Raw genomic sequence first — 14527 nt, 5'->3', positions numbered from 1 at the left:
CGTTTGGCTCCAATGGATTTGTAAAACTTTACCTCATAAAGTGACTTCTGGAACAGTTCTTCGGATATTCAGGAAAGTTGTTCAATGGCTGTAGGGGTAGGATGCAGGTGGTAGGATGCAGGTGACATGATGCTCATGTGCTGTGTGCTCCCTGCTGTGACACTGTACACTCCGGGTCATCAACAGCCTGTAGACAAAGCAAGTAAATGAACAACGAGCTCCGTGCCTGTTACCAAAATCTCGGAATGAAGAACTTATCGGCACCAATGTGATGTAGATAAGCAGACACTTCTTTATTAACGGCCGGGTGCGTGAGTGAGTCCTCTCACGATCAACGCACACCAAGTTTCAAAATCAGACACCATATATAGAACTTATTCATGCATATTCATTAAGTATTCATACATAATCATAATATTTCCCGAAAATCATTAACATACTCTCCTCCCATATCCGATTCTGCGCAGTAAAGGTTAGAAAAGTCTAGAAATGGGTCTGGGGTACAATTTGGGTAGGTGGTATATGAGCCAGTGGTCGCGATCTCCCCCTGCCGGAATTACCTTTTACTAAAGTTCACGGTTTCTTGGCAGGTAACCACAAGCTGTTCCAGTCGACTCTCCCCAGTTCCCATTAATCTCATATTCTGACATTTCAATACACTTTCTACATACAGAAGACTAGTCAAATACAAAGAAATCCTCTCCCCAGTCTACCTGTAAATACTGTATCCAATTATCTTCAATCATCTTGAATCTTAAGTCTATTATCTAAGTTCTAATCATTCCTACTAGGTGATTCTGACCTATTCTTTTGGCCTTGCTACAGGGCTGTACAGAGGATTTCATAGCAGCTTTTGCTGTGCAACTACAAATTTCATTAAAATATATTTATTATTCCAAATGACTTTATAAAAACAAATATAGTCAATTAATTCTAACTTATTAGCAGATCTGTAACATGCCCATGTATTACTCCTCTCTTTCAAGCATTTTTAAATAATTGTCCATTTTTCCTTTCTCCTCCACAGTCTAACAATATGATGTTAAAATATGTGAGATGCTCTGCAAGACCTCCTGGCCCCTGTTAGTAAAGCAGGGCGCAAAGCAGCAGCTGCAAGCTCAGAAATCCAACCTTCCATCTTTAATACAGTGGAAATAGTAAAGCTAAGATTTTTTTATCAGGTCTAAAATATCCCAAGCTGAGCATATATTTAATGAAAATGCACAATTACATTTGCGCGTACCTACAAATGTTCCTAGAGAAGCCACATTATTACTGATCCTAAACATATAGGGCTCCCAGAGTATATTATATGTTCTTGGATACCTCAGCGGTTGTTTAGTTCTAAGGACTGATACTAGCAGTAGGAGGAGAAGGGCTATCCACAAACCCTGACGTACCCACACGTAGTGTTTTGTGCAATCACCCCTATGGAAATACCACTGCTGGGCAAATCGTGTGTTACGTTTGCAGTGCATCTCAGGGCACTCACATCTGAAAGGATGCCTCCTGGGTGGTCCACACCTGCTATGGTGTGTAGGGAATTCAAAAGGTGACTCACTTCTGGTTTCAATTGTTTTCATGATTTTCAGCTCCAACCTCTGTGCCCAAGGATTTGACAGTCATTACACGGGAAGGGAAGCCGCAGGCTGTCATTGTCAGCTGGCAGCCACCGTTTGAAGCCAATGGAAAAATTACTGGTAAACATTTACATTATCCTGTATTCTCCACTTATTTACTGTTCTGATCATTTGCTGCCTTCACTTCCTATCTGTTTTGGTTTGGGGTTTGGTTGTTTTTTCCTTGGGCGCTATTTCATCTGATGTTATTTTATTTTCTCTTACTTTTATCAAACAGACATTATTTTATTTTCTGTTATTTGTATCAGCCAACTTGGTCTAGGAATTGGCAGTGTTAGGGATGCTGCAAGATCTACAGCTCAGGGGATGCAAGTCTTCTATTTTTAAATGCTAAGAGCAGTAATCAAAGTTAAAAAAAGCCGCACTCGAAGTGAAGGTTTTGTGGTATGTGCTGCTCAATGATAATTAGAAATGACTAATAAGTACTTTGTTTGGTAATAATGCAATACATAATACAATGCATATGTAATACGTAATGATAAGTTGCTCAGTGCAGCACATCATGGGAGAATTTATTGTAGATATTAACTTTACAATAACAATTTAGGACAGTGATGAACAGGTAAAAAAACAGTAATACTGACAAGAACTGAACTTAACGGATGCTTCGCAATGACAGATTTTATTTTCCAAAATACTGCATGTGACCTTAGTGCCTAATTAAAAAATCCATTACAAACCTTTAATGTTAATTTAGTTTGAAAAATATAGTCGAGTTGTGTCTGAGACTTTGTGTTTAAATGATTACTTTAGGCTATTAATAGACATCTCAGAGGCTTATCATTATTAGGAGAAATACTGCCCATCTTCAAAAATGCCCACATGATGGTCACACTACAAACAGTTGGGTTAGACCCGTTAGTTAGAACCATTAGCAGTGAAGAGTGCTGGAGCAGATTTTAACACTTCTAACTCAGCAGGGCTTCACTGGCGTCGGAGTTGTTGTGAGTTACACCCGGAAAAGTGTCCCACTTTATGTTACCAATAAAATAAGGATATATTTCCATGTGGACATCGGTCAGCGATAACAATTCCTAGGCTAGACTTGCGTAACTGTGTATAATTTCACTCTCTATTATCCTCAGCACTTTACAACCCCTGACCATGTCGGAGAGGAGGATGTTTTGATGAAATGGCTTTGTTTACACTTACCTAATTCAGCCATTAGAGAGAAGAAATGATCGTTCTGATGGACAGCACACTGAAATGAGTGCTAATGGTCCTGATTCCCCGGTGACTTTCCAAGACAAAATAAAATAAAAGCTTTCCTGACTTCCAAGGCGTGAAATGACTCCGTGGTAACAACTTTTTATAGAGTTGTTCCATCGACTGAGAGCAGGCTGGGTCCCTTGACATCCATGCACAAACTTCTTTCTTGGAGCACTTGGTTGAAGAATGACTCTCACAGGGATCTTTTAGTGCATCCGTGGTCAAATGGTTCTTAGACATAGCAAGCAGAGAAAACAACTCCCTGTGGAGAGTAGAAATGTCCCTAACAGCCACATCTTCATCCTTACAAATGCTTGAGTGAGCGTACTTGTGTTGAGACATACACACACACATATATATATATTCATAACTTACATATCTATTAATTCAAATGTCACGGTCAGAGAAACTGCTTTAGTAACCCCACGCTACAAGCCTCTACATAAAATCCTGTAATATAAAACAAGAAAAAAAACCAACCACACAAAACCATCTCACTTCCATCCTAACACCGCTTAGTAACCATTCATGTGGAATGAGATTTGATTTTTTTTATTTCGGAAAAGAATAGGGAAACAGCCGTAATAAGGCTTACACCAACTTTGTAGTAACTTTGGGTGCAGGCAAAGATGAAGCTCAGAAGACCCACTCGGGCTCTCCCCGTTACAGTAGCTCACACCCGTGGCACGACACTTCAGAGCACTCTTAGAGTGGGGCTTATGCATATGACTAATTTGCCAGGGAGTATTTTAGGGGAAAAAAACAAAAAAAACCCACAACAAAAAAAAAAGATATTTCTGAAGTTGGGCAGAGACTGGTGTTGCAGGATGTGCTAGACATCTCAGCCTTGTTTACTGGCTTTTTTCTTCTTCCCAAATGGCAAGGTAATTCCTACAAACTGTTAGTGTTTCCTAACACTCGTACTTCTACACGAAGTTTTACAACTTCTAAGTTTTATTGAACAGTAAGTAGTTCTCATATTACTCTTAAGTTACCAAACTTCTGGGTTACTAAAATTTTTTATTCTTCTCCAAAATACTTTCCCCTAGAGCAGCCAAGGAATATCACATGGCTTCCCCTAAGTACCCAGCAATTGATGTGTGTGATTAATGCTGTTTAGTTTTATTAATGCTTCAGACACACTGAAGATGTATATCATATGGTTTATGGCAGCTGTCAGGCTGAATGGTGTGTCTGAATTTGAGTAACATGCTTGTAACAGCCTTTTAATGTGCTACCCATTTTCATATTTGTTAAATCTATATTTCTTGCAGTGAATGCTGTACTTGTGGTTTTGTTCTAAAAATAGACAAACATCTATTTTCAAAACTTTTCTCAAAGCTATTTTGATTGGAGACCTGGCGTCTCTGCTTTTAAAAAGAAAACTCTGTTTTTTTCCGAAATCCGAATTGTACCTGTATTTCGTAACAGAAGCACATTAAAATTTGAAGTACTAATGGAGAGACTGTGTTTCTTCAGCTTACATCCTCTTCTATACTTCGGACAAGAACGCTCCAATCGATGACTGGATCATGGAATCCATCAGCGGCGACCGGCTCACCCACCAGATCATGGACCTCAACCTGGACACCGTTTACTACTTCAGGATCCAAGCTCGCAACGCCAAGGGAGTGGGGCCCCTCTCCGATCCTATTTTCTTCCGGACACTGAAAGGTTTGGATCTGCGTCATCTGCATAGTAATGATACATAGAATTTGCTTATGCCTCCGTGGGAGCTTTACAATTAATTCCGTGTCAGCCAGAAGAGATCTTACTACTATGAAACACTTATTGAGAGATAAAAGCAAAACACTGCATCCAGTAGTTGACAAAAGTAATCCACATAATGAGGCAGTAACTATTATTTTTAAATTCAGTCAGCTGGGGGAAAGCACCCTGACAACACCTAACTTTCTCCCATCAGTACTAAAGGTAATTGAATTTGACTGGATTTCTCTAGGGAGGTCCCTTTTCATTTTGGATCCTCTGGTGGGTGTAGGAACCTGTAATGACTCACTCCTATCAACAGAGTAGGCATGCAAAACGATAATTAAAAATCTCAGCAAACTGAGATGTGACTTGACTTTGCGTGGGGAGAGTCCTTCCAGGTATTTTTCAACAGCAGACCTCGATTATTAATTAATTAATACCTGATCCCTCTCCCTTAGTGACCGGTGAGAAGGAGCAGGCAAAACAGGGGCACCCATTTATTATTTTTTTTTTTTGGCTGGTATTTCAGCACCAATGTGTTCATGAGGGCAAAGGACTGTTGTATCGGACTCAATTTCAAATTAACAAGCAGAGATATTCTTCTCCTCTCTTCCCCGCTGCCTGTCTGTGGGAAGCCCTGACATGATCTACCCGGCAATTATTAGTTATGAAGATGTAAGCAATATTACCATGAGTGGGAAGCAGGGTGCTTGCCACAGCTCTGCTCCTTATATTTTAACTGTCACTCATTCATTTGCACAGAGGTATGAAATTACTTTTTAAAAAAGACTTGTAATTAATGAAAAACTCTGCTGACATAAACAGCGAAGCTATTCCAGGAAAGAAGCGTGGCATATGAGAGAGCACATTATTGCTGTGCCTTCTCTAGAGAAAATCCAGGGATTTGTAGGTAAAAATAACATCTTGGAAGAAGGGAATTGAGACTGGACTCAGGCTGGGCCTGAGGAGTCATGACTGGAGGGAAATTAGGGAAATTCAGGCTCAAACCTGTGCCGGAGAGGCAGCCTCCTACAGCAAGAGTCAGAGAGGACAAAAAAAAAAAGAAAAATTATATCAATTTGTTCTGAGCTTATCACCGCCTGCCCAGGTTTGCAGGACTTACTTGTCCAAGTCATGTTTCACTTTGAATGAATTATTGGGAAGATCCTGATTATTCATTCTCCACTGCCATGAAATGTGAAGAGATAGCACTTTGCGGGTGCTTCACCTCTATCAAGCCGATGGTGCCAACTTAATTTCATGCTCACGATTTGTGCCAAGCAGAAGAAGTCTATTAGACTGAGCTTAAAATGAGTCAAGGCATCAAAATATAATAACCGCAGACTAATGAGATATGAAAAGATATAGAGACCCAGATATCTCAACTAAACCAAAAGATTAATGCACTTGATATCACCTACTTTGTAATGTTTACACAAAGTACCATAAAACTCATTTGGGAAATGAACTCTAGATCAGACAGCATCAACAGTTACAATAAAGATGAATTTATACATTTGTTACATCTTGTAATAGCCTACAAGGACTCTGTCTAATACCCTGCCATGAATACTTAATAATATCCACCCTAAATATGTCACGTTCAATTCTATTCAACTGGTCTTTTGACAGATCTGTCCCTACACTTGAGGTGAAAAGACTTTCTGAAGTCTTGAGTGCATTGTGAATTATGCAAAAATGTTGGTTTCCTGCCCTTAATGATTATTAACAGAAGATCTGTATGTGCCATATGGTGACGCAAGCTCTGATGGTGAATCTGTGTCCTGATCAGAGAAAGTTTTCAATCACGAGGAACTCAACAAGCATCAAAGATCCACTAAGTCACCCACTGTCTCGTTTCATGTATTAGAGCACATAAAGCTCCTCCAAGGAAACCAAGCCATTCCTTGTGTTGTAATTGCAATGTGAGTATTTGTAGGGACTTTCCTTTACTAATGAAAGTGTAGTGATCTGTGAGAAAGATATGTGTTTAGTAGTAAATAACACTATCATGGAGCAATGAGTTTATATTCTTCCACCTCAGCTCTGCTGATGGTAATATAGAGGCAAATGGGCAAATCCTTAGCTTATGTAAATTGTCATTACACTGTGAACTTCAATCAGTCTACCACAGCTTACATCAGGTGAGGATCTGCTTTCTTTATGCTCTGGCTGGTTAAATTTATCACTTAGAGCATGAAGAAGCAGATACGCACCTTCTTAGGCACCTGGAAGAGAAGAATAAAATGTGATCAAACATCCCACCTTTGGTTTTTGTTGTATAACATGAGCCAGAATTCGAGGTCATTGCACAGATTTTTCTTGCTCCTTACTGAGTCTGGATGACATACATATATATATGTGTGTGTGTGTGTGTGTGTGTGTGTGTGTGTGTATGTGTTTATGGAAGAGAATCAGAGAGTGCCCAAATCGTATGTGCATTTTGCAGCCTGTCGCAGTGTATACTCACAGGTTGCTCCTGATGTTGAAGTCCAAGTCTCAGTGTTCCATTGGCCTATAAGTGGCTTGTAAACTAATCATTTTCAGAAATTCTTGGAGTTGCAGAAGTAAATAAATCGTCTGAGGTTGCAACTGACTGATGAAACGTGACATCTAAAGGGAAGGATGGAGCCGGTGACAGGCAGGCAGGCAGGGAGATTTCCTTGGGCTTTCAAATCATTTGTCAGCTCTCTGGGTTTTCTTCTGTTGCAGAAACAAGCAAATCTTGGAACCGTATGTACCGAGTGAGCTTATGCTTTCCTCTGCTGAGCCCAACCCGTTCTGCGTTTCAGCCAGCCTTTACAAACAGACCTTCCTTGGGCACCGAGCTCCTTTAATTAAAGAAAATGAAAGAGTGGTATCCTGCTTGTCAGGCTGGCACAAAACATTACATCCACACGTATGAACTGAAAAAAAAAAGTTGCCTGTTAATTCACCTGCAGACATAATGCAAAGCAGGGATAGCACTCTGGATCAGATGCTGTTTTAAAGGGAAGAGTAGGGAGGGGGAGAGAGAGGGAGAAAGAAATCATGGGCATGAGACACAGATAGTCCCATCGTGCTAAGATCGGCAGGAAAACTCTAGGCATGGGCTTTCTGCAGGACATCAGATGAGAAGCTGCCCCTGTACCATTTCTACGATAGCCCTGAACCCGCAGGTGATGCCACTCTGCGCCTTGACCCCCCTTGTGTGGTCAAGTGTGGGGCAGCATTTCTAGCCCTGCAGTGCCCTCTAATGCTGCCTTGCGTCGTGCTCCAACAGCGCATCCCAGTTCATAACCAGCACCAAAGGCAACCCCCCCGTGACCTGCCCGAAGCAGGTATTACCCCCCCGGGCTGCAGCATTTCTTGGCACTGGAGGTGTCACAGGTTTCTCCTCCATCACCTGGAGAAGGCAGCAAGCACTGAGCGGTGCCAGGGCAGCGTCTGAGCGGCGTCAGCACTCGGATGGAGGTAAAGGCAGTCACGGGCAGGGTTTCAGGTCTTCTTGAGGATATTTGTCCTGAAGGAAAGGTGGTAACCCAGGTATGGCGCAGTGTGGAAGCGCAGGCTCACAGATTTCTAGAAAGTTCGAGGCAATGTGCTCCATACACCCGATGTATGTGCTCCATAGACCCTGTGTATGTGCCTCACATACCCTGTGTATGTGCTCCATAGACCCTGTGTATGTGTGTCATACAAACCCAGTGTATGTGCTCCGTACACCCTCTGTATGTGCTCCATATACCCTGCTTCTCTGCATCCATGTGAAAAAGTCTGAGAGGGAGGGAAAAAATATTAACTGAGGGTTTGGGGGTCATCCAAGGAGCTACCCCCCCTCTGCCACAGGCGTGGAGCTCCTGATTGTGCCCGTGATAGTAGATCACTGCTAGTTCAGTACCTCAGTTTGTTCCTAGCGTGATGCCGTGATCCAGGAGGTTGCAGTGGTTTTAGCAGTGCGGAAGCAACCTGCTCCGCACCTGCAGGCGGGGGTTATTGGGCTTCCAGATTCACATGCCAAATCACTTCTTTTGCCTCTAATTTCCTCTACTTTAATATTCTTACATAATTTATGAAGCGGAGGGCTGGTTAATGCTCTACCGTGGTAGCTACTTAGAAATCCGAGGAAGGTTTAATTCCCTCAGACATATCATAAATAGTCAGAAGTTGTAGTCATGCAGGAAAGCTGCATATAAATATAAGTATTTAAAAAAAAAAATTAATTTTTTTAAAGCTACATATAAATAACAGATATAAATATATCTGTTGAATTTCCTAGTCTTGCCTGGTGCACTTCAGATCACGCTATCTTTTATGGTTATTATGCAAAACTACGTAAATAGTTTTAAACCCTCTTGTAAAAAGCTGAACCAATGGGAGTAGAAGCCAGGCTTTCAACTCATAGGTGATCTGAGTGTAATTATTTAAAGGAGCAGCGTCTCCCTTTCCCTTCTCGCTTGATTAAACTTCTCCGCTCATACCAGAAAAACTACCCAAGAGAACGAAAAAGTGCTGCGGCCAAGGTCTCACATTTGGAAGAACCTGGTGAAAATACCCGCTCTACTCATGGTTCAACACATGTTCAGAATTCCGGGAGCATCCGGACGATGCTCTTCGTTCGCCGTAGGGCTTCGCTTTGGGCAGCCCTGCGAGGAGCAGGGAGTCGGTACTTGGTGCTCCTTACGGATCCCTTCCCACTTGGAGCTATTTGGTGATTCCATGACGCTGTGTTGTGTCCTCTCGGTTCTCCAGGATCTCTCTGGAAAAGGGGATCAGTTAAGACGTGGTAGCTGGTGCAATGTGGCGGCGAGGAGCTGTCAGCCTCTAATGACATTGTCTCTTTCTTGCAGTCAAGCACCCTGACAAAATGGCTAATGACCAAGGTATGGTGCCCTCAATCTGTTGCCTTTTTTCTGGGGAGGGGGCTGTGCTTTTCACCTGGGCTGCACACCTGATGAGGCAGGCACCGGCTTGCTAATTAATCTTGTTAATGAAGTTCTGCTCAGCTGAGGTTGCTGCTTTGATGGGGAAGATGTAAATTTTTGGGAGAGGAAATTATTTTGTCTCTTTTCTGAAGGACCAGTTAAAATGTCAAGTTTCTTTGTATGAAATAAATTTTTAGTCTCTCTGCTGCACTTCTGAATAATTCGCATTAAGTATAATTAAGCTCAGCATAATTTCCAGGCTCCTCTTACACCCTTTCGTGGGTTATAGATTAAAGTTCAAAAGCCTCACAGTGTGAAATCATAAATCATCTTTTCTCTCAAAGCAGCAGCTCCTGTTTCATAATGGCAAAGTTTAGTCAACTTTTCAAGGCATTATCATTGCATTTTCCAAATATGACTGTGTCTGGTCATGGTTCCTCTGCTCCTGTGGCCCTTCGAGTACTTGTGAAGCCTGTTGCTAGGATATTTCTTCCCTTTTTTCACTTCAGACCTATTTATTCCAAAGTATTTCTTCCAATTACAGCTAGAGCATCATACATGTACGTGACATCTGCCCAAGGAAACGCTCACGGTGACTTTTGAGAAAAACTCAAACCTGGTCTTGGGAGGTTTATTGGGATTTGAACTCTCAGTTCCCACTAGTTTAAAAGGCAAAGTGAGGTGTAAACCTCAAGTCCCTGGCTTGACTTACCCCAAGTCCTGTCTTACCCCAGTTTAGTGGGTTACATTAACCTGCAATAGATAATTCCTAGGGAAGACAGGCGAGCAGTATTTAGAAGGTTGAAACTCAACTGTAAGCCCTTTCATAGGTTTTATTTTGACCTGGAGCATCCCTGGCGTGTTTCTTCACTAGGTTTTCGCTTTGTCCCAGGTACCACGTAAAGCCTCACAGCAAGGTGGCACGTTGGAGGGACCTGCTCTCAGCCAGTTTCTGAAATTCACCTTCTGATTTCAGCGTACAATTTCCTGGGAGAAGCAGAAGTATACAAATTACAAAATTAAAAGCTGGTGTGCTCAGTACGATTGTTTGCACCACAGCACACGCAAATGGAAAATGTCAGGTTTGAAAAGATAAAACCTATTTTTTTAAAGGGTAAAAGTGTTAGGTTACAAAGCAGCCTGAAAGTAAATTGTCAGTATGTTTTTCTTCAAATTTGCGTTTAAGGTGTTTTCAGGCAGGTTTGGAAAGCCTAGGAGAGGCTCCAGCACAAGGTATCAAGGTAAGCAGGACTGAAAAAATGTCAAGTTCAGTTTTTTTTAAAAAAAAGGGAGAAAAGAAGAGGCTGGATGGAAAAGTAGCATTTGTGGTTTTGTTCTTCACTGAGCGTGTTGCTCTGTGGCTGTATGGTTGTACAGCCGTACCGTAGCGGTGTGTAATGGAACTCATGGCACAGCACGTGGGGCATCTGCCTTCTCCGCTGGTGGGGCTTTCCAGTGGCAAAGCCAGCACCGGAGTCACTGCTAGGCACAACCAAAGGACTGCTGCTCCTATAGGCACGGTCCATTCCCTCTCAGTACTTGTCCCCCATCTTCTTGCCCATGAAGCAGGTTTCTGTGCAAGCAGCGTCAGGCTGGTTCCTAAGCTTCTACTTGCTGCTTTTCATGGAGCACTGCGGAAAATCCCCTTGGTCGGATGCTCTACGTACTACTTTTGCGATGCTTTATGGGAGGAAAAAAAAAATATGTGGAAAAGTGTTTTTATGTTCCATAGAGTGATAAAGCTGCGTCCATCACAAGGATATGGAGAATCAGATCCTCTGCAGGGAGACCTGCCTATCCCACCTTGTGCTGTAGTTTTGTCTCCCTAGTTAATTAACGCCCTAGTTAATGGGGAGATGTACATAAGCATGACAGATTAAGCTGCTTTGTATATGGGAGGTGAATACGTGTTCCTCAAACTACCCCAGAAAAAGAGAGGTCTGTGTCGTTTCCCTTTTGTGCATCCTGTTCCTCTGAGAATGCTGTGCCCCTTGCTCGGGTTTTCCTTGCTGTGTAAAAAAGCATCATCAGAATAATTCATTGCTCTTGACCAGGCTGAACAGTATTTGCCACCTGTTTAGTGAGTGATATTCGGTATAGACTTTAAGCCAGGAAAGATTTCCTCCAGTCTCGTGTAGCTACTTGCAGTGTGGTGTCTGGCTGAAGCGCAACCCCCAGGTGGTAACTGTGCTGGGGTTGCAGCCGTAGCCTGTGAATTCCCAGTTGCTTTGGGTATGGTGGGGGTTTCGGTTTCATTTGAGTCAAATAACTGATGAGATGACAAAAATGAAACGAGGTTAGCGAGGCTTTAGCAGCCAGCAGGTGTGCACAACCTGAGTTACACAGTCACTCCTAGTACGTAAATACTGTCTTCCCCCTGGGGAGTTGGAATACGCTGCATTTTCATTCTTTAGGACTGTGGGATATAAGGAGGAGAAATTCTGAGCCTTTTTGTTGTATCTTCTGTAGGCTTGTTGGTATCTGAATTCAGTTTCCATTTTTATGTGACCTCGATGATGAATTCTGATAAGGCCAAGTCTGAGGTCTTCACTTGCATTTACTTGATCTTTAGGCAACTTAACACCTGGAGGTGTTTAAAAACCACGTAGGTATGGTCCTCAGCAAGGTGGTTTAGCGGTGGGCTTGGCAGTGCTGGCTTAACGGTTGGACTCGATGATCTCCAAGGTCTTTTCCAATAAAGGATTCTACCATTCCGTTCTGTGATTCCAGCTCTGTTAAAGACAAGTGGATGGTGCCAGGTCTCACTGCAACCATACTCCAAGCACAAGCTGTAAGACAAACAAAGTCAAAGTTTCTAAAAGCTCATTTGCCTTAGAAATCATCAAAGCTAATTCTTTAATCAGCCTGAACCGACGCCTGCTGAAGTCAGGAGGAGCCTTTTAAATTACTCTGTGCTTCGGGCAGGTCCCTGGGGGCCATCTCTGCCACAAATGCAATTCTTATTGAGTGACATGAATTAACTGTGGTAGGTCATCTGTCTCCAACGCCGGCTCATGGCTCCTGTGTTCAGGAAGCAAAATTGACTTACACAGCAGCAAAGTCCCGTTGGAGGGTGTGGGACGTGTGAGGGGCTTCGGGCAGAGACACCAAGGCTGCAGGGCAGGAGGAGACGGAACTCTGAGGATCCCAGATGTGGGATCTGCTAGAAGAGGTGGTACAACCGCCAGCGACCTTGGGTGCAGGAAGGGAGATAGGGAGGAAAGCAGAGCTTAGGGAGGGTTTCAAAGGTTTCTTAGTCCAGGGCAACTGTACTCCTGGTTGTGGCAACTCCCTGGGAGAGCAGAGACCAGCTGCTGCACAAAGGGGCTACCACTGACAAGAGGAGGCAAGGGGTACCCTACGCCCATGACTTCATTCTTGCCCATGACCACTGGACAGAGTTGAGCCCAGCCCAGCCCATCCCATCATTGGTCCACAGCTGTCTGAGAGAAGGAGGAATCCCAATGCTGAAATGCAAGTAACGCTCCCAGGATGCAAACACTGTTACCTGAAGGGAAAAAAGAGGAGCATCAGCATCTGGAGAATCACATCACGCGTTTCCCAAGAGAGCCTTCATCTGAAGCGGGTGCCAAGCCCTTGAATATGTCAGCTTCCTTCCCGATTTTTATTTTGCCTGTATGCCACTGGTAGAGCAGGGCATGTGCAAAGGTAGTAAAAGCAGTGATATGAACGTAAGAATAAAATTACAGTTTCAGATGCCCAAGAGAGAGGAGTTGTCACACTTTATATATGTGGGCCAGGGCCAGCTGCTTTCAGGTGGGCTGTGATGGAGGCTTCCTGGAGTCTAAAAAACTCTGTTTATTATTTTAACCTGAAATATATAGAGACAAAGTAGGCAAAGAAGAGATGAATTCATTGCGTTTTATCTTGCCCCAGTTTTCATTCAATAAAACAATATTAAATTCTTTAGTCTGTATTTTGTCAATATAGGACTTGTCAACAGTTTTGTGTTGCCATCGGAATTAGATCTCTGCAAGAGCAAAGCAAGATGATTCCTGCCTCTGCACTGCAAATGTTTTATAGTGTCCCCCGTAAATTTTTATGAAAGGAAACACAGAATTTTGAACAAACGTTTCTTCTTATCTTAGGAAATTTCAATATGCTTTGATTATTCAATTGTTTTCTGAAAACCTCCTGGGAAATGGGTCATATAAACTATCTAGATAAATTCATATATCACTGTGGAAATCTGTTACATATGGAATACAGGTACAATTTTTTTTTTTTTTTTGTATGACATTACTCTTTTTAAACTATAAATCGGATGTTTACAAGTGCAGATTTCATATTTACTGCCATGGTGAAGCCAGTGGGAGGCTCCTGTTCCCCATGCCTGGAGCAGGGCCAGTGACCATACCCAAGCTCCACAGAAAGCCCATGGAGAACATCATCCAAGACAGACGTCTATGGATTTTGTTTCCAAACCCAGAGGAAACCAGTGGTCTGTGTTGTTTTGCATCCAGTCTGGAGGCATGTGGAAAGGTTTCCAAGCGATGCTGGGGGACTTGGCCTCTCCTAACAGGGGGTGAACACTGGGCACTTTGCTGCACACCCACCATTTTATACCTCGGTGTTCCCCATCTCGTGAGTTAACAGCACACCATTTGCTTCATTTTGCAGAGCAAGAGGGTTTGAAGTGCAGTCTAATCGTGCCTGGAATTTGGCTTTCTGCAGCTCACCCACCCTTCACCCTGTGGGATTATTGCCTGTTTGCCCATTTGAAACCTCCCTGGGCTCGTTTTTTCTCCATCTGCCTTCCTGCATCAAAACGGCTGCCGGTACATCTCCAGCCTGATGTCAGCCCCCAAACAGTCACGTCGTCTCATATTGTGACTCCAGAAGGCATCAAGTTGGCCTCTTTCTTGCTCTTCAAGCTTTTGGTAGCTCCAGGCTTTCGGTTCTGAAGTTATTTTGCAAATTCAGAGCACAGCAGCAGTGAAAGGAATAAGCAGTTCAGATCTTTTTCAAAGAGCTCCTTCCTAACCAAATAATGCAGTGGTCTGTAATGCTCTTTGCTGGAAATAAGAAATGAGAAGTATCCTG

At 42.9% G+C, this 14527-nt stretch overlaps 1 protein-coding gene across 1 annotated transcript in view; it reads left to right on the top strand.

The window, feature by feature from the left end:
* The window catches only part of LOC119140924 (netrin receptor DCC-like), a 156821-nt gene that overhangs the window by 113195 nt on the left and 29099 nt on the right, over window positions 1-14527 (top strand). The window contains exons 14-16 of the mRNA XM_037372586.1: window positions 1593-1700; window positions 4329-4523; window positions 9389-9421. Coding sequence (XP_037228483.1) covers window positions 1593-1700; window positions 4329-4523; window positions 9389-9421 — 336 coding nt within the window. The remainder of the gene's footprint in view (window positions 1-1592; window positions 1701-4328; window positions 4524-9388; window positions 9422-14527) is intronic.

The sequence above is a fragment of the Falco rusticolus genome, chromosome W (genome assembly GCF_015220075.1).
Source record: "Falco rusticolus isolate bFalRus1 chromosome W, bFalRus1.pri, whole genome shotgun sequence".
Classification (NCBI taxonomy): Eukaryota; Metazoa; Chordata; class Aves; order Falconiformes; family Falconidae; genus Falco; species Falco rusticolus.
Note: the sequence above shows the minus strand (reverse complement) of the source record. Positions and strands in the feature narration are given on the sequence as shown.